At 39.8% G+C, this 21,461-nt stretch overlaps 1 protein-coding gene across 2 annotated transcripts in view; it reads right to left on the bottom strand.

The window, feature by feature from the left end:
- LOC122557551 (MORC family CW-type zinc finger protein 3) overlaps nucleotides 1-21,461 on the bottom strand; it is a 135,232-nt gene that overhangs the window by 39,020 nt on the left and 74,751 nt on the right. For both annotated transcript variants that reach the window (XM_087992036.1, XM_087992035.1), the window contains exons 10-11: nucleotides 1,704-1,811; nucleotides 355-483 (exon numbers count right to left, since the gene is read on the bottom strand). In XM_087992036.1, coding sequence (XP_087848162.1) covers nucleotides 355-483; nucleotides 1,704-1,811 — 237 coding nt within the window. The remainder of the gene's footprint in view (nucleotides 1-354; nucleotides 484-1,703; nucleotides 1,812-21,461) is intronic.

Here is a 21,461-nt window from a genome sequence, read left to right as displayed (position 1 = left end):
AACCTGCATGTTTACCTTTAGAGAATCCTCGACTAGCACTCCCAGATCCCTTTGTACTTTGGCTTTATGAATTTTCTCACCGTTCAGAAAGTAGTCCATGCTTGTATTCTTTTTTCCAAAGTGCAAGACCTCGCATTTGCTCACATTGAACTTCATCAGCCATTTCCTGGACCACTCTCCCAAACTGTCTAGATCCTTCTGCAGCCTCCCCACTTCCTCAGTACTACCTGCCTGTCCACCTATCTTCGTATCATCAGCAAACTTCGCTAGAATGCCCCCAGTCCCTTCATCCAGATCATTAATATATAACGTGAACAGCTGTGGCCCCAACACTGAATTCTTAGACCTTCTTACCTGAACTTGGGGTCAGGATTCATGTTACAATACCAGTTTTCTGGTAGTGAATCTGGGTCAATTTCTGGTGGTAACTTCCGCCATTTCATGCATGTGTCACATTGAGCCCAAACTTGATCAGGGACAGTTCTGATTGGGAAAGCAACACAAAAATAAAATAAATGCGCTTTTTCAAACTATTCTTAAACATAGTTTACAGATACTGAATATAAATGGGATGAAAAATTGTTACCCCAAGTGTTCCAGGAGTAGCTGTGACTACATTAGAATGCTCAAAGTGAATGGCTAAAGTTTCTATAATCAAATATTTTGTTTTAACAATCCTCAATGCAATGGCTTACTAATAATTTATTTCAGTGTATTTAATATCTGATGGTGCACATTAAAAATAAATTGAAGTAGCAAGTTTAATTATACTGATTTCTGCCTGATGGTGCCTAATAAAATGTTAAAGATTACCAAAGTGTGTTTCAAAACATCTTCTATTAACAATATCTTAATTATTTAATTTCATACTCTCAATCCCAGCTCTGTTCAAATGCAACTTGTTCAGTTTGCACAGGTGCCATCTCCTGCACAGCCAGTCCCAGCGTCCCAAAAATCTAAAGCCCTCCCTCCTGCACCATATTTCCAGCCACACTTTCATCTGTATTCTCTCCCTAATGGCAATGTGGGTCTACGACCTGGACATGGACCTCCATGGTTCAAGAATGTAGCTCAGCATCACCTTCTGAAGGGCAACAAAGGCTGGGCAAAAAATGCTGACCAGACAACAATATCCATGACCCAAGTTTTGTATTCCCAAATGATTAATGGCAGGGACTCACAAAGTAAATAACAAAGTTAGTTAGTTCTACTGTTTAATTACTAAAATGCTAGCTAGAAATGACAAATCTTACCGTATCCTTAATTTGTTTTCCTGCTGGTCTGTGATCAGCTTCAAACTGATAGATCTTAAAAACACGTTTCAGAACTGTGCTTGTCCTGAGCTGAGACTACACATTTTTTTATGCACTTCATAGGCCAACAGTCTATGAAATCACTTGAGTAGAAAATCTCAGCCAGAAAACCATGAAAGAAAATCTAGTTTGGATTATACGATATCCTTGTAGTACAGGCAGTCCCTGGACTGTGAATGAGTTCTGTTTCTGAGTCTGTTCACAAGTCAATTTGTACACAAGTTGGAATGCAATCCAGGACAATATAAAGGAACAATATGAAGGAAATATTCGCAGACTGGGTCTTTGACAATGTTGTTATTTGTATGAGTTGGGGTGGTGAGGAATCACACAGGATTGGATGGCACACTGGTAGGGTTCGAAACAGAAGTGCAGCTAGTAAAGTCTCACCGTGGTTCTTCTACCATGTCTGTACTATCTGCTTCCTCCTGGCTTTTCTTAGTTTTCTTTTCCTTCCAGTAATCATTCAGTTTCTGCCCCAATGCTTGCATTGTCAATCTGAAACACAATCAACTTCAGCTTTTAGGATGCAATACAATTAAAACAAGCATTATTTAACTATTGATGTTCTTCATCAAGCTGTCTGTGCTCCAAGGATTTGTGCACTGCAATCTGCATGGCGATGCCATTCACAGTATTGCTGGAAGTTGCTCATGTGAACAGACCACAGAGGTCCACAGAGAACAAAAAAAAGTGTGAATGCTGTTCTCAATCCCAGTTTGAATTTTATGATTTTCTGAATAAGAAACAAGATTAAGAGTTAAGATCCATGTCGAAGGACTCAATCAGCATCCTTTTCACAGGCTGTAAAAGTTCTGTTTGCTTTGAAAATTGCCACTCTTGTATTTGATGAGTGCAAGATAAAAAACTTTGACATGTGACTCTTTTCAATGATCCTGAATTCTGTATTCCCATGTGACTAAATCAGAATATTGAAAATTAAATGACACAAAGAAGTTACTTCTAATGTTCAATTACTAGAATGCTAGTTAGAAATCACAAATCCTACTACATTTTAATTATTTTCCTGTTGATCTATGTTTAGCTTCGAAAAGTCCTCATAAACCTTTCAGAACTGAGAAACAACAATAAATGGCAATGCCACAGTGGAGGGCATTGCAAGGTTGCAATTTATGAAATGCAAAACAAAACAGAACACAAATTGATAAAGAGACACAGAATGGAAGATGCATATAAACCAGAAAGAACCATAAACATGAATTGTGAAAGCTTCAATAGCTATCTACAAAAAGGAAAGGACTAGCAAAGACAAGTTTCATTCTTTTGTAGGCAGAGAGTAGAGAATATATGATGCGAAATCGAAAAAATGGTACAGAAGCTACTTAGGGTGGCTTCACAGAGGAAGATACCAAAAGTCTTCCTGAAATAGCTAAGATCCAAGTATTCAGTGGCAGTGAGGAACTGAAAGAATTTAGTCATGATAAAAATATAGTATTGGAAAAATTACAGGACTGAAAGTTGTCAAATCCGTGTGGCATGATGATATTCACACAAGAGTGCTGAAAGAGATAGCTACAGAGATATGGATGCACAGTTGATCATCTTTCAAAATTCTACCAATTCAACAATGGTATCTGCAAAATGGAAAGTTGCAAATATAACATCACTGGTCAGGAAAGGAGGGAAAAAGAAAACAGGAATCTACAAATCTGGCTGATATCAGTAGGAGAGAAAATGTCAGGATGTATGTATATATGAATAGGATGCAAGGAACTGGATTGGTAGATGAATGAATAGGAAGGGATTACAGGGATATGGGCCAAATGCTGGCAAATGGGACTAGATTAATTTAGGATATCTGGTCAGCATGGATGAGTTGGACCAAAGGGTCTGTTTCCATGCTATACATCTCTATGATTCTATTAGTGAGACCTAAGCATTAATCCTTTGACACCCTACTGGTCACAGCCTACCTACCTTAATCCATACTAGTAAATTTAATTTTGTCTCATACCCTCTTGTGCATAAATCTATTAAAAACCTCCTGAAAAAAAACAAATAAACCATGTCCACTGGTTCTCCATTTCAAACCTGGTATACCCTTCATGAATCCATGTTGCCTCTGCCCAGTGGTATCATTATTTTCAAAATGTTCTGCAGTTACATGGAGTCTTAGAGATGTATGGCGTGGAAACAGACTCTTCAGTCCACCTCATCCAAGCTGATCAGATATCATAAATTAATCTAGTCCCATTTTCCAACATTTGTCCCATATCCCCCTAAACCCTTCCTATTCATTTATCCATCCAGATGCCTTTTAAATGCTGTAATTGTACCAGCCTCCACCAGTTCCTCTGGCAGTTTATTCCATACACACATCACCCTCTATGTGAAAAAGGTGCCCTTTAGGTCCCTTTTAAATCTTTCCCCTCTCACCTGAAACTCATGCCCTCTAGTTGTGGACTCCCCTTTCTGAGGAAAATACCTTGTCTATTCACTCTATCCATGCTCCTCATTACTTTATAAACTTCTATAAGTTCACCGCTTAGTCTATTATGCTCCAGCAAAAATAGCCCCAGCTTATTTGTTCACAATCTATTTATTTCAATGATTTGGATGTGAGGATCAATTGTAATATTTCCATGTTTGTGGTAGGAATGAGAGTTGAGGAGGATACAAAGAGCTTCAAGGGAATTTAGGCAGGCTGAGTGAGTGGAAAAGAGTGTGGTAGATGGAATAGAATGTAGGTTGCAGATTATTTTTTTTTGGAGAAACAGAAGTGCAGAATATGTCCTAAATGGTGCAATTGGCAAATTCTGATATCCAAAGAATCCTTAGGTGCTCTAATTCATAAGTCATTGAAATTTAGTATGCAGGTCCAGTAAGGAATTCAAAATACACACAATACATTAGCCTTCTTACAAGAGGGTTTAAATATAGGAGCGAAGAATTCTTTGTTAAACAACATAGAATATGAGTGAGACTGAATCTGAATTACTGGGTGCAATTCTGGTCCTATTTCCTAAGAAGGCATATTCTTGCCATACAGCAAATACAGTTCACTAGATTGATTCCAAAGATGGTGGGACTCTCCTATGACAAGTGGAGACTGTATTCTCTGGAGTTCAGCTGAGGACAGCTGATGCTGTTCCAGTGAAGGTGGCCATTAATTCCGGAAGGCACCTTCATTGGTTAAAAAGTGCCCAACCAGCCCCCACTCCAATCACCAAAGATAACACGACTTACCTGGCAGTTGCCTCATGCAATATGTAACCCAAATGAATTACTCACTTATGTGTGACTAAACAATCTCAAAGAAAATTTTATAGAAACAGAAATGATTGTTCCAGGTAATATGGAATATTAATTGTAATCAAACTAGGACGCCACAAATTGACAAGGTAATTTTTGGCACCTACCAGGAACAATTTATGAATAACATAAGAATAGAAATACAGTGCTTCCAGTTCTGAATAATTCCACACTATTTCCACATTATTATTTCCATACTAGACAGTTAAGTCATTGAATATTAGGGACAACTGAATTTATAATTTAAAGGAAATTATTTAACAATGCGCCCTTGTGACTTTTAGTTCTTTTAAATAAAAACTTGCAAATAAAAATTTATTTAAGAAGCATCAACACAATACAGCAAGGTATTTGTGATAACCGCACAAGTATTTTACATAATTAGTAAATGTTGCAGTTATTCTTGTGTGATACTGGCACAGCCATTGATTATATTCCAGGTTACCCGTGGACATATCAAACCTGTTTTGCCAACATATCTTTTTTTTTAAAAAAGGGACTTCTACAGTCAAACAAATTACTGTGGATATAAATACAGTGGCTGTCTGGAGAGAGAGAGAGATACACAGAGACTCTGAAAAGTTACACTTGACGCAGTGTCAAGGAAGCTACAAAGGGGAAAAATGCACTACAAACAAACATATTCTCCTGGCATTCATCTCAGAATTGGAACAAGATGGCAGAAATCACAGCTGTTTGGGCAAGAAACAAGTTGTTTGTCTTCCCCTTTAAAGAACACACAAGAAAAGTGCTTAGAAACTAAATCAAACCTGGTCGGTGTGTGCTAGAGAAAGAAGGTATTTGCTAATGAACTGAAGTACTGATGTATGCCAGGGGATTGAGGTATTGATGTGTATTAGCCCAAGTTAGAATGTTAGAGTGCTGTAAAAGTCACTGTTGATGAGTTACTTTCTAGTCACATCTGCATTTCAGGTAAAAGACTTTCTTGCTGTGAGTGCTGCTAGCCAGTCATGTTGAAAGGAAACAGAACAAAATAAGTTCAATTAATGTGCAATACCAAGAATCTCAGATTCAACTACACAACTAGTCAATTATCAACATTTCACAATTACTCTTCAAAAATGACCCATAGAGATTGATTCATACATCCTTTAACATTGTTTGGACTAATTTCTCACTTTAAATCTGTGTGTCTATGCTATTAATTTGCATCAACTTTCATAATTAATAAATTAATTATTTTCTTATTTTAAGAAAGCCTGATTAAATTAGATCTTTATAAAACATAAATTTATTTAGTCTGGAAATAGGTATCCACAAAGGAGGAGATCTTTTGTAAATTAACCTTCTTGCAATGAAATGTGGGCCAGGTGAATAAAGAAGGGGAGCCAGTGTGCCACCAGTTAACAATTTGGGGTATCTCATCTTAAACCATACTAACTTCTCCTGCTCTACATTTCACCTGATCCCAATAATACAAAGTTTATTCATAAAATGATCACAAGGATTTGCTCAGTGTCTAAGATATGTTCAAGGTTAACTTGGCAGATGTTTGAAGTGTTTGGTAAATTTCTCGATTGGCACAAAAAAGCAACACTTGAGGACACCAAGAACAGAATATCCCCTATTGCTAAAGTCCCTGACCAACAAGCACACCAACAATTCACATTCCTGTTTTTCAAACTCATGACTTTAAGATTTTTTTTGAGCCATGCCATTTGATATAAATTGACAGACAAAGGTCATCACTAGAACCATTTGGACAAATGTGAAAGATTATTCAATGCACGAATAATAACACAAACCTTCTAAAATCATTCCAAAACAAAAAAAAGAAAAATAAATAAAAACGCATGTTTTAAATTTTATCAGAACTCCAATGATGAAATCTTTATTCAATTGTTTTGTTCACTTCTTTTGATTTTCTTCGACAAATTCTTCAAAAATATTTGACACTTTTTTTACCCAATATCTCAAAGCTAGTTTTTCTTTGCTTTCTCCTCCAAAGTGGACTCAGTGGTTAGCATTGCTGCCTAACAACACCAGGGACACGGGTTCATTCCTGCTTTGGATTACTGTCTGTACGGAGTTTGTACATTCTCCCCTTGTCAGTGTGGATTTCATCTGGATCCTCCAGTTTCCTTCCACAGTCCAAAGATGTGCAGGTTAGGTGGATTAGCCATGGGAAATGCAGAGTTACAGGGATGGGGGCGGGTCTGGGTGGGATGCTCTTCAGACTTGATGCTGTCGATTTGATGGGCAGAATGGCCTGCTTCCACACTGTAGGGATTCTATGATTCTCCCTTCATGAAGATAGCTACTCATGGCAACATAAACTTTGCTCATTTATCTTTTGCAAACCCAGATAATGAGTGTCAGGTGGCTACTTAACAAGGATATAACAAATTAAGTCCAACGCTTATTTCATGTGACATTTACATTTACATACATGCACTTTCCAGTAGAAGTCACTTGAAGTTGCTCTGTAGCAGAAGCTATTTTAAAAATTGACTATTTTGGCAACTTCCTTGAACTATGGATTAAACAACACAATTATTGTATTACCTTTTCAGGTGACACTGTAGTTATATTTAAGTGAATGAACTTATGATGTTTCTACAACTACCTTATAGTCAAATAGTTTGCAATGTTTCAACTGCAAAGATCAACTTTTTTGTCCAACAAGAACCTTACAACATAACCTTAACAGGATTTCCATATGCAGTTTACTTAACCTCAAGAAAACTGACAGTTCCAGCAGATTATGTCCTTTTTTACCCCTAAGTTTAACTTTGTACCCACAAGCCAACAAATTCTTTTACACATTACATGTTCCACATTAATAATCTTTACATTAATCACTAACCTTTACACTGAGTGATTGCAACAAAAGACTCCATCTTAATAGTCCCATTTTCCAAGTTTTAAAATTTTCAGTGAAGATATTGGGCAGTCAATGGCCTATTGGTATTATCGCAGGATTGTTAATCCAGAGACCCAGATAACATTCTCATAGAATTAATCGTAGAATCCCTACAGTGTGGAAACAGGCCATTCAGCCCAACAAGTCCACACTGACCCTCCAAAGAGTAACCCACCCAGATCTATTCCCCTGTTCATTTACTCTATATTTGCCCCCTGACTAATGCGCCTAACTTATACATCCCTGAACACTAACGGCCAATTCACCTAAACTGCACATCTTTGGACTGTGGGAGGAAACCAGAGCACCCGAAGGGAAGAATGTGCAAACTCCATACAATCAGTCAGTTCTGGGGACCCAGGTTCGAATCCCGCGAAACTGGATGATGGAATTTGAATTCAATAAATATCTGGAATTAAGAATCTAATGACTACTTTAAAACCATTGCCAATTGTTGGAAAAACCCATCTGGTTCACTAATGTCCTTTAAGGAGGAAACTACCATGCTTACTCGGTCTGGCCTACATGTGACTCCAAACCCACAGCAATGTGGCTGACTCTCAATTGCCCTTTAGGCAATTAGGGATGGGCAATAAATGCTGCCTAATCAGCAATGTCCTCATCCCATGAATGAATAAAGAGAAGTATTAAAAGATCCAGAATGACTTTTCTGTGCATATAGAAGAAATAACATTTAACTTGCAAGCAGCAATAAAATAAGATTTGGCCACCTGCAAAATTCAGAGGAAAATATCCTCTGTTCTATGAAGCATTGAAGACTATGGCCAGGATTTTCCCACCTCAAGGATGGCCAAGCTGGATGCAGAAAATAACTTCAAGAACAATTCTTCCAATAAGTTAATCATCTTCCATTCCCAATATATAAAAACCTATGCAAAATCCAAGACTTCACTGTGAGGTTTGCAAAGTTACTGTTTGGTGAGAAGAAAACTTAAATACTCAAGGAATAAACAGAGGGAATGCGGGAGAAACTCAGCAGGTCTGGCAGTATCTGCAGAGGGAGAAATGTAGTGAATGCTTCGAGTTCGGTACGACTCTTCACAACTATTTGTTCCAGATTTCCACCATGTGCAGTATTCTGCTTTAAATACTTAAGAATTTATTAGAGTTGATTCTTCAGGCTGTCAGTAGTGGAAAGGCTTTCCCCAATCCACTACTGCATGAAGAGGCATGGACATGATCCCCCTGGGGCTGTTAGGTGGAGCCACAGGATCTGTAAAGACCATGCTCCAAAGAGACACAGGCAGAGAGCCATCTGAAGGGACTGTCTGCTTGTCCTCTTTGATTTTTATTTTACTTACCCTCTCAATTTCAGAGTTGCTTCATTTGCACCCATCTCTCCCCAAGAGGCTAATTAGACTCTCAAGTTGCAGGTCTATGATTGGACCAGCAACATGGGAACACAGCTTGTTCTCCTTAATTTCTGAGAAGCTTGATAGTGACAATGAGGAGCCAACTGCTGAACAAGTCCCACTTCTGGCAAGCATGCTCTCAGCACCTCCATTTTATTGCTAGAATTCTGAAGCCAGCAGTAAGATCATACAATCACACAACTGTTATGCTGCAAAAGGAAACTATGTGGCCTATTGTATCTGCAAAGACCCTGAGCATTTTGGCTTACTGAAAATCTCTTGTCCTTTCCTTGTAATCCTGCACACTATTTAAATAGGAACTGTCATCAAATGCCCTCTTCAATAGTTCAACTGAAGCTGTCTGTACACAGTTCCAGGCAGTGCATTCCAGAACCGAACCAACTGCTGGGTGAAAGAAATTCTTTTTCTCACGTCGCATTTGCTTCTTTTGCAAAACACTTTAATCTGTACCCTCTGTCTCTTGATTCCATTACAAGTAGAAACTGTTTCTCCCTTGCTATTCTCATCAGAACTCTCATGATTTTGAAAACATCTATCAAATCGCTTTTCAGCCTTCTTCTCTTCAAGGAAAACAGTCTTGACTTTTCCAGTCAATCCTCTTAGCTGAATTTTCTCACCCCTGAACCATTCTTGTAAACCCCTTTTGCATTTTCTCCAGTTAAATAAAATAATTAAATAAAAGCTTGCCGTTCGTATACAAGTTGCTCCATTTGTTATACAGGATTAGTTTCAAGAGCAAGAGCAACTGCACAGCACAGTCTGTAATAAAATTAGACCGCTTGATATAGCTCAAAATTTGCATTAGTGTGACTGAATTCCCCAAATATGACAGCCTAGCAGTATTATCAGAATATAATGTGTAAAGGATTAACGAACAAACATGTAAATAGTAAACCAAATCAGTAGCGATGTGAGATCACATCACAGACTCTGGAAAGAGATGCTATTGTGTATACATCGTCCTTAGTTTAAGTATGTGAATAGGTCATAGAATGGTGAATTAAAAAGTAATTTTGCAAAGACCGCAGACACAAGCATCCTCTCTTAAGCTATGTCCAGCTCCCAGCAACTTTCACTACCAATCACCATGGGCAGCACGGTGGCACAGTGGTTAGCACTGCTGCCTCACAGCGCCAGAGACCCGGGTTAAATTCCCGCCTCAGGCGACTGACTGTGTGGAGTTTGCACGTTCTCCCTGTGTCTGCGTGGGTTTCCTCCAGGTGCTCCGGTTTCCTCCCACAGTCCAAAGATGTGCAGGTCAGGTGAATTGGCCATGCTAACTTGCCCGTAGTGTTAGGTAAGGGGTAAATGTAGGGCTATGGGTGGGTTGCGCTTCGGCGGGGCGGTGTGGACTTGTTGGGCCGAAGGGCCTGTTTCCACACTGTAAGTAATCTAATCTAATCTAATCTAATCTAAATCTAATAATAAATTAAGAGTAAGCTGCCATTGTAGAGATATCAAATAAATATTCTCGGGTTAGTACATACTTTTACAAATTAAACCTCAAATCCCCTTATAAACTCCGCTGACACACAAAGACAGGAAAAACATTGTTGAAAAGACCTTAGACATCAGTAATTGGTCACTCGCCCACAGACCAATCTGCTATTTGGTCCCAACCAAAGCTCCATCTAAACACAACCTTTTGGTTCTAGTTTGTTGCAAACTCCAATTATTGCTTTAACAAGCAGATGTGTAAACGATGTTCACGAGCATCAGGTTATTTGCTTTCAAAACATGCAGAAATTCTCCCGCCAAACTTGTCTTTTTTTAAAGCAGTTCTTATTCCATTTCAGTCAAGATTAAAGTGGTGCTAGAAAAGCACAGCAGCTCAGGCAGCAACCGAGGAGCAGGAAAATCGACGTTTCGGGCAGGAGCCCTTCATCAGGAATGGTACACAGTTCCAGGCAGTGCATTCCAGAACCGAACCAATTGCTGGGTGAAAGAAATGAAGGGCTCCTGCCTGAAACGTCGATTTTCCTGCTCCTCGGATGCTGCCTGACCTACTATGCTTTTCCAGCACCACTTTAATCTTGACTCTGACCGCCAGCATTTACAGTCCTCACTTTTGCCTTATTCCATTTCAGTCCATAATTACATGACTTTACTCTTATAAAAAGGAAAGGCCATTTAAAAAAAAAATGCAGTTCATAAAAAATACATGATAAACAAACAACATAACACAACGCTTAAAGCCATTCATTCTTCCTCTCCCTTATACAATACTGTATCAGCACTTCTTAAACCTTTAACTTATTCCAAAATTTTATACCTAGGACAATGCATCAGCAAATAAATTATCCTCTCCAGCAATGTGAATAATCTTTACATTAAGAGGTTGCAGCAAAGGTCTCTATTTGAATAGGCTCACTCCCAAGTTTTAAACGGATTATGATCAGTGTAAATTTGTGTTTCCTTGTTACTGTATTAGACATAGACTTCAAAGTGTTGAAATGTCAACAACAATCTCAAAAGTCTCTTTTTTCAGTGTAGACCACTTATGACACTGGCTTCTGTATCGCTGACTCATTAGCTTCATATTAATGGCACTTGCCAATACCCCATCTATAGACCAATCCTAGAAAGGAATGAGGCACTGCCAACCCAATCAATGCAGTCTTTCAAGAGTGGAATTGGGCATGAATCTGTCCTCGTGACCATATTCACCTTTCTATAATTATTGCGAGGTATAGTTGATCCCTCTGGTTTAGGAATGAACACGATTGATAAGCTGCAGATATGTTGACTAGGTTTAACCACCTGGTTCTCTAGCATGTACTGAATTTCCATTTCCACCTAAGCTTGTTTTTCTGGGCTCAACCAATAAAGATGCGATTTTATCAATCCTGGCTCTCCCATGTTCACATTATGTCTAGCTAATTTAATACATCTAGTTGTATCAGTGCAGATAACCTCATACAGTCTCAGTAGTTTTACCAGATCCTCCCATTGTCATTGTTCTAAATATGGTAACACAATGTATAACTGGCTCAATATTTGTGTTAGCTAGCTGAATTGTAAGAGCTTTGCTTTGAGAACTGCTTACTTCTTCTTCGACCTTACTCTTACTATCTCTATCATCTTCCATAACTCTTACCACCTAACGCACTTGTTCCTCCTTATCATCTCCACTACAAATGATACTGTTTCAGCACGTTCAAGAGTAATTTTTAGATAAGTCAATTTACTAACTCTCGTAACTATATGGACCACTTAGGTTTGCTTACAGAGATTGACCTTACAACTAAGAGATCGGAGATAAATACTGCTGTTAGTATCGAAGAAGTACATAGGATAGATACCATTATTTAATAAACAAACTACATGCACAGGACTATGAGGATATGTTCAATTCCTCATCAAACCTCAGTTTTGAATAAAATAAAATGCTGGAACTCCTTCAGCCTCAGCTGTCTATGTTAACCTGCTTAAATCTGGATCTGAATCCAGAGCCTCAATTAATGAAGACATGCCAAACACTTATTTTGAACTATCCTTATTCTTAAATTGACATCTGCTTGTGGTATTTCTGTGACCTCTGGTGTCAGATTTTTTCAGCCATTGCTCTGGTCACCAAACAAAATGGAAAAATACCTGGATCTCATAGTGTCATAGAGATGTACAGCATGGAAGCAGACCCTTCGGTCCAACCCGTCCATGCCGACCAGATATCCCAACCCAATCTAATCCCACCTGCCAGCACCCGGCCCATATCCCTCCAAACCCTTCCTATTCATATACCCATCCAAATGCCTCTTAAATGTTGCAACTGTACCAACCTCCACCACTTCCTCTGGCAGCTCATTCCATACCCGCACCACCATCTGTGTGAAAAAGTTGGATCTGTTCCTGCAATTGTTCCATCCCTTTAGCTTCAACTGTACTTTGTGAATATGTAACTTTCACTCCCATCTAATGATTCCCTAGAAGTAAATCAACTCTATTTCCATGTAATTTTTATAACTATCTCAATGAGCCCAGACTTCAAATCACATTCCAATTGGAACTTGTAAAATGAAACTGGGATATACTCTCCACCTATCCCATTTACCAACTCTCCAGCTTGTTATTTAAATGTCTGGAGGGAAAACTAAATCCTTGTCCTGCAAGAGAGTTTGCGTAGTCCCTGTATTCCATAGCATAGTTATGGGCTTCTCTGCATCTTCTGAAGAAAGAGGAGTTTTCTTCCCTTTAGGTAAAAACCCCTCATATCTTTCATTTATCCTTTGTACTTCTCCTGTACTAACAGCAATATTTACCTCCGATCTCTTAGTTTTAGTTAAAGCTTTAATCTGATCAGTGGCCTTTTTCTTCTCAGTGTCCTTATTGGCTTCATTGTTGGGAACTCCAAAAGTCTTGTGAGTTTCCCTTTCAACTTCCAGCACTCTGAACAAATGTGTCCCACCTTGTTACCTTTAGACTGCAACATTCCAAGAGACCTGTGTTTCTCCAAACCTAACCTCAAATGTAATGCTCTGAGGTGGTGGCCATCATATTTTAAGTTGTCTAAACAGCTTCCCAAGTTCTAAATTCCCTCCCTACACCTCTCCATCATTTTATCTTGGTTTCCCCCTTAAAGGCACTTCTTAAAACATACATCTTTGAACAAGTTTTTTATTATCTGATACCATGTTCTCTTGAGCTGCTCTTTATTACATTAAAGGTATTATAAAAGTTATTGTTGAATTGCTAACAGAATTGCCCAGTACAGTAGACAGGAGAAAGTGAGGACTGCAGATGCTGGAGATCAGAGCTGAAAATGTGCTGCTGGGGGTGCAGTGAGAGAGAGAGAGAGAGAGAGAGAGAGAGACTCACTGAGATCCTTGTAGAGAGAGGAGAACTTCTTCAAGATGGGCATCCTTGGAAGCTTCCTGATGAAGAGCCTATGCTCGAAACGTCGACTTCCCTGCTCCTCGGATGCTGCCTGACCAGTTTTCCAGCACCACACTCTCGACTCTCAATCCATCTCCTGTCTTGCCTTTTTGAACATCTTATTCAAGAGAATATGTTTTCATTTATTCATGGGATGTGGGTGTTGCTAGCTGGACCAGCATTTTGTACTGGTCCCTAATTGCCCTTGAGAAGGTGGTGGTGAGGTGCCTGCTTGAACTGTTGCAGTCCATGTGCTGTAGGTTGACTCACAATGCCATGAGTGACGGAGTTCTAAGATTGTGACCCAGTGACAGTGAAGGAACAATTAAATATTTCCAAGTTAGGATGATGAGTGACTTGGAGAACATGCAGTTTGTAATGTTCCCTGGATCTATGCTCTTGTCCTTCCAGATGGAAGTGGTTTGGGTTTGGAAGGTACTGTTTAAAGATTTTTGGTGAATTTCTGCTGTGCATCTTGTAAGCAACACACACTGCTGCTACTGAGCATCACTGGTGGAGGGAGTGGAGATTTGTGGATGTGGTGCCAATCCAATAGACTGCTTAATCCTGGATGATATCAACCTTTTTGAGTGTTGTTGGAGCTGCACTTATCCAGGCAAACTGGACTTAGAAACAGTGTGCCTGTTTTGCTATTCAGCAAGATCATGGGTGATGAGATTGAGTTGTCAACTCTGGAGATATCCAAAAGTCTTATCTTCTCAACCACATGCTACCCTTGGAAAAATCACCCAAAAACAATTCTTCATGTGTCTCAATGGTACTCAGCTTTATTTCACCACAGCTTGGATCCCTCAACAATCTGTGAATTGTCACATTGCCTATCTGATATCCAATACGGAATAAGCAGAAATTCCAGCAATAAAGCAAAAGTTTCAACATTACCTCAAATGGAACTGTACATTTCATGCTGCACTGGAGATATGACATAATGTAAATCCATATATTAAGCTAGATGAAGTGATATTAATATCGACCACAAAAATGAGTGGACAGGTGATAGATAATGAGTTGTAAGGAGGGAATTCCACAGGGTCTAGGCAATGAAGCAACAATTAAAATCAGTGATGCTTAAGAGGCTAAAATTAGATGAGCATAGATATGAAGAATGGTGGTAGGGTTGGAGGAGACTATACAGATGGGAAGGGGACAAAGTCACAGTGAGTTCAGGAAATGAGAATTTTAAAACTGAGCTGTTTCTTCATCAATGGCCAGCTTAGGACATTGAAGACAGGTTCATGGGTGATTTAAGGCCATAAGACATAATAGCAAAAATTTGGCTGTTCAGCCTAAGTTGCTCCACCATTCAATCATGGCTGATAGGTTTGTTAATCCCATTCTCCTGCTTTCCCCCTATAACCCTTGATTCCCTTTATAATCAAAAAGCTATCTATCTCAGTCTTAAATATACTCAATGAGCTCGCTTCCACAGCCTTCTGTGGTGATAAATTCCATAGAGTCACCATTCGCTGGCTGAAAAAGTTTCTCCTTATCTCCATTCTAAAAAGTCTTCCCTTTACTCTAAGTCTGTGCCCTCAGGTCATAGTCTCTCCAACCAATGGAAACATCTTCCCAACATTCACTCTGTCCAGGTCATTCAGTATTCTCTAAGTTTCAATTATATCCCCTCAACCTTCTAAACTCCATAGAGAATAGACTCAGGTCCTCAAACATTCCTCATATGTTGAGCTGTTCATTCCTGGGACCATTCTCGTGAATCTCCTCTGAACATGCTCCAGGGCCAGTACATCCTTCTGCAAGATGGGGTCCAAAGCTGCGCACAATACTCCCAAATGTGGTCTGACCAGAGCCTTACAGAGCCTCAGAAGTGCATTCTGCATTTATATTCAAGTTTTCTCAAAATAAATGCTATCATTGCATTTGCCTTCCTAACTACTGACTCAACCTGCAAGTTTACCTTGAGAGAATCCTGGACAAGAAACCCCAAGTCTCTTTGCACTTCAGACTTCTGTATTTTCTCCCCATTTAGAAAATAGTCCATGCCTCTATTTTTCCTACCAAGATGCATGACTTCACACTTTTCCATGTTGTATTCCATCTGCCACTTCTCCACCCACTCTCCCAACCTGTCAAAATCCTTCTGCAGCCTCCCTGATTCCTCAATGCTACCTGTCCCTCTACCTATCCTTGTATCATCTGTAAACTTAGCCAGAATGCCCTCAGTTCCTTCATCTGGATCGTTAATGTATAAAGTGAAAAGTTGTGGTTCCAACATTGAGCCTTGCAGAACATCACTTGTCACCAACAGTCACCCAGAGAAAGACCCTTTTATCTCCACTTTCCGCTTCCTGTCAGATAGCCAAGCTTTTATCCATGCTAGCACCTTGCTTCTAATACCATGGACCCTTATCTTACTCAGTAACCTCCTGTGTGGCACCCTGTCAAAAGCCTTCTTGAAGCCCAGGTAGATAATGACCATTGGTTCCCCTTGGTTTAATCTGCTTGTTACTTCCTCAAAGCATTCCAGCAGATTTATCAGCATGACCTCCCCTTGATGAAACCATGCTGACTCTGCCCTATTTTACCATACACTTCCATGTATTCAGAACTCTCATCCTTCACAATGGATTCCTGGATCTTACCCATGATTGTGATTATGCTAATTGGTCTGAATTTTCCATCTTCTGCCTTACTCCTTTCTTAAACGGGGTGTTACGTAAGTGATTTTCTGGTCCTCTGGGACCCTCCTTGGGCCTAGTGATTCCTGAAAGATTACCACTAACACCTCCAATATCTCTTCAGCTATCTCCCTTAGAGCTCTGGGGTGTTGTCCAGGTGATTTACCCACATACAGGTCATTCAGTTTTTCTAGCACCTTCTCCTTGGTAATGGCCAGAATACTGAGCTCTGCTGCCTCATCCTCTTGAATGTTTTGGTAAATTACTCATGTCTTCCATTGTGAAGACTGACGTGAAGTAACTATTCAGTTCCTCAGCTATTTCCTTGTTCTCCAATACTATTTCTCTAGTGTCATTTTCCAGTGGCCCAATGTCCACTTCTGCCTCCTTTTATCTTGATATATCTAAAGAAACTCTTACAGACTTCCTTTACATTACTGGATAGCTGACTCACATATTTAATCTTCTCCCGGCTTATTTCTTTTTTTGTTGCTTCTTTTGATCTTTGTAAGCTTCCCAATCCTCTGGTTTCCCACTGTTCTTCAATACGTTATATGCTTTCTCTTTAGTTTTTATGCTTCCCTCGTCAGCCATGGTTACCTCATCCTCCCTGTACCATGCTTTTTTTTCCACAGGATGAATCTCTGCTGTGTCTCCTGGATTACTCCCAGAAATCCCTGCCATTGCTGTTCCACTGTCTTTCCTGCTAGGCTCCTCTCCCAGTCAATTCTACCCAGCTCCTCCCTCATGCTACTGTAGTTGCCTTTATTCAGCTGAAATACCATTAACTCTGATTCTATTTTCTCTCTCTCAAATTGCAGAGTAAATTCAATCATAATATGATCACTGCCCAGCAAGGGTTCTTTCACCTTAAGCTCCCTTATCAAGTCTGCCTCATTGCACAACACTAAATCCAGTATTGCTTGTTCCCTAGTGGGCTCCATCACAAGCTGCTCCAAAAAGCCATCTTGCAAATATTCCAGATTCCTTTTCTTATAAACCACTACCAACCTGATTTTCCAGTCCACCTGTACACTGAAATCTCTCAGTATCACCATAACTTTGCCTTTCCTACACATCTTTTCCATCTCCTGGTGTACCTTGCGCCCCAGCTCCTGACTGCTGTTTGGAGGCCTAAACATGACTCCAACTACAGGTATATTGTTTTTTGACCTTTGCGGTTCCTCAATTCTATCACACAGATTCTATACCATCTGAGCCTACTTCATTTCTTACAAGTGATTTAATTTAATTTACTAATAGGGCAACCCCACCCTCTCTGTCCACCTGCCTATCTTTTTGAACATTCAGCTCCCAATCTTAATTCACTTGCAGCCACATCTCGATGATGCCCACTACATCATACCTGCCAGCTTCAATCTGCGCCACAAGCTCATTTACCTTATTTCTTGTACTGTGTGTGTTCAGATATAACACCTTCAGTCCTGTATTGATCGTCCCTCTTCTCATTGTCATTCGTTTGTCTAGTGTACTTGAAGTTTGATTGCTAACCTTTTCCAGATACTCTGTCCTACTTGTGTTTGTGCTGGAGATTTGAATAACTTCTTCTGAGTTCTGCACTCTTACCTCCTCTTTAATTCGGGTCTTCTAACTTTCCTTATAACTGAAACCCCACCCACCTATTTAGTTGAAAGCCCGGTCTACAGCCCCAGTTATGCAATTTGCTAGGACTCTGGTTCCAGCATAGTTCAGATGAAGACCATCCCATCGGAACGGATCCCTTCTTCCCTAGTACTGGTGCCAATGTCCCACGAATTTGAATCCATTTCTTCCACACCAATTTTTAAGCCTTTTACCTGCTTAATCTTATCGAGCCTGATTCAATTAGCTCATGGCTCAGAAACTAATCCAGAGATTATTACCTTTCTGGCTCTGATTTTTAATTTAGCTCCTAGCTGTTCATACACACTTAGCAGAACCTTTGCCCTAGTTTTATCTATGTCGTTGAAACCTATATGCACCACTGCCACTGGATCTTTACCCTCCCACTTCAAGTTCTTCTGCAACCCAGATGAGATACTCTGAATCCGAGAGCCAGGCAGGCAACACAATGTTCAGGGCTCTTGATCCTGATTACAAAGAACAGTGTCTATGTCCCTAACTATACTATTCCCAATTACAACATTTCTCTACTCTCCCCCTCCTCGAATGGCTCCCTGCATCACGATGCTGCAGTCCGCCGGCTAATCCTCCCTGCAATCCCCGTTCCTGTCCACACAGGAAGCAATACTCTTGAACCTGTTGGACAAGGATAAGGGTTGAGGTTCCTGCAACTCTACATCCTGGATCCCTCTACCTGCCTCACTCATAGCCACAACCTGTTGATCCTGACCACTAGCCGAATTTGAGTTAATTAGTCTAACGGATGTGACTGCTTCCTGATACACAGCGTCCAGATAGCTCTCCCACTCCCCGATGTGTTGCAATGTTTGAATCTCAGACTCCAGCTCATTGACTCTGAGCCAGAGTTCTTCCAGCAACCAATATTTACTACAACATCGACACTGGGAACCACAATGGGGTCCACCAGCTCCCGCATCATGCAGAAACAGCACATGATCTGACCCTCCATCCTTATTTCATTTATTTAGTTTTGAATTTTTTAAAGTTTTTATTTGTTTTTGTATCTCTGCTTATGCAAGTTATAAGCAATTAATAGTTTGTATCCAATAAATTAACAAGATTCAATTTAGCACAGATTCAAATTAGCAGATTTAAATTTGAATTTGAATTTGGCCACTCAGATTCACACAGCAAAATTGTAAACAATTTTTTTATATTTACTGAGTGCAGAATGTGAACACATTTTGTATGCATAAGAATAGTCAAGGCAAGAGATAATAAAGAGATAATAAATTACCTTGCCCACCTTGAATAAAGGGCTTCCACTGCAAATGAGCCAAGGCATGAATAGATGAACCAAGGTTGCAAACTGTCAGTTTCTGCCTTAGATAGTTGCCAGGGAGATGCATAAAGTATTGAATCCAGGAACTGAGCTTCTAGCAGGGATTAAAGATAATGGCTTTAGTCTTCTCAATACTTACTTGAAGAAAATGTTGGTTAATTCAGTACTGGATAGCAGATAAAGAGTCTGATAAGTTAACAACAGTGCAAGAGCCAAGAGAGTTGGTGGTAAAGTAGAACTGGGTTTAGTGAGTGTACAGGTAAAACTTGATGGATTTTTTTTGGATTATTTCACTGAATACGCAAGAAACAGTATAGATTCTTGGGGGATAACATAGATGAGGTTGCAGGAGCAGGAAGCCATTGCAGATGATAACTATCTAGTTACAGCTCAGGTAAGCTGGAATCAACTAAGAGTGTGGTGCTGGAAAAGCAAAGCCGGTCAGGCAGTATTGAGCAGCAGGGGAATCAACGTTTCGAGCATAAGCTCTTCATCACTCTCCTGCTCATCGGATGCTGCCTGACCAGCTGTGCTTCACCAGCACCACACACTTTGACTCTGATCTCCAGCATCTGCAGTGCTCACTTTCTCCTAAGTGTAGTCTTGCCTAATGAGGCAATAGTGGAAAAGCACTGGAGGAGTCTTGCGTGGTCAACCATGTAAAACTTTGCAGACAGATTGAGAAAAACAATTAAGGATAATTTGTCTTTGTCATCATCACACAGAATGTAGCTTGGGACTTTGACAACAGCTGTTTTAGTACAGTGGCAGATGCAGCTAATCAGATGGTTTCAATGCTACCAACAAAGAAATTCAGAACCCCTATGTATTTACTGTCAGAGGTGAAAGTTGAGGAGACAGGGCAGAAGTATTTAAGAAACATGAACAGAAATTGCTGGAAAAGCTCAGCTGGTCAAGATGGTACACAGCAAATTAAATGGATCATAGTCTTTTACCATATAGCAACTGCTTTGTTCTCTACACTCATTCAGGGCTCAAGATACCTTAAAATGCCAATTTGTGGAACTATCCTTCAGCACACTGGCCTACAAATCAGAGAATGTTGGCCCCAAGGCACCCCACTGCTTTTAAACAATTGGCCCTGGAGATGTACTTATCATGATTTTGAGTCTATCTACCCATGCAAACGAACTTCTGCCCTATTTATCTCCAAAACCCTGGCAGGGTCAATGCTGCTGAGCCTAATCGGAGGCTGACTACTGAAATTGTGTTTCCAAGGGATTTAGAGCTGGGGTATTTTGTACAGTGACCTAGTTAAATACACACTTAAGCACCAGACTATTAGAATAATATTTGGAATTGATGAATATTTTCTATTTAATATCTTGCCTAAATGGCTGTGTATAATGCAAGTTAGGTTTGCTAAAATTATACAAGGCATTTATCGTGTCACAGCTGGAATAGTGTGAACAATGGGCCCCTTATCTAAAGAAAGATATACTGGCATTGAATGCAGTCCAGAGAGGGTTCACTACCCTAATTCCACGAATGGGGGGGAATGCCAAATGTGGAGATGTTGAATAGGCTGGGCATGTACTCACTGCAGTCTAGAAGAAAGAAAGATAATTTTATTGAAAAATACAAGAATCTTAAGTACTTAACAGCATAGATGATAAAAGGTTGTTTCCTTTGTTGAAGAGTCTGGGACCTGAGGACATAATCTCAGAATAAGGGTTACCTATTTACGACTGACATGAGATAATTTTTTTTTCTTTTAGAGGATAGTGAATCTGTGAAAGTCTTCACAGTTGGGTGCTGTACAGGCTGGACCACAAAGTATATTAAAGGGTGAGATGTTGAATTGTTATCATCAAGAGTTCTAGGGAAAATACAGGAAAGTGGTGTCAGAAATGCAACCTACGCAATTTATATTTTTTCAACAACAGCAAGAGTGAATTTTATCTTGGCTTTTAGAAAAGAGAAAGAAAAATGGAGGCACAAGAAGGCCATTTGCCCCTTTGAGTCTACTCCACCATTCATTATGTGAATAGCTGATCAATAGTCTCTTCCAACTTGACCCACATATTATAGAATGAGATTTTTTTATTTGTTCACTGGTGGGACGTCAGCGTTACTGGCTGGCTAGTATTTATTGGCCACTCCTAATTGCCCTTGAGAAGG

Source organism: Chiloscyllium plagiosum, unplaced genomic scaffold (genome assembly GCF_037043375.1).
Source record: "Chiloscyllium plagiosum isolate Xiang-an unplaced genomic scaffold, Cpla_swu_hap1 HiC_scaffold_11, whole genome shotgun sequence".
Classification (NCBI taxonomy): Eukaryota; Metazoa; Chordata; class Chondrichthyes; order Orectolobiformes; family Hemiscylliidae; genus Chiloscyllium; species Chiloscyllium plagiosum.
Note: the sequence above shows the minus strand (reverse complement) of the source record. Positions and strands in the feature narration are given on the sequence as shown.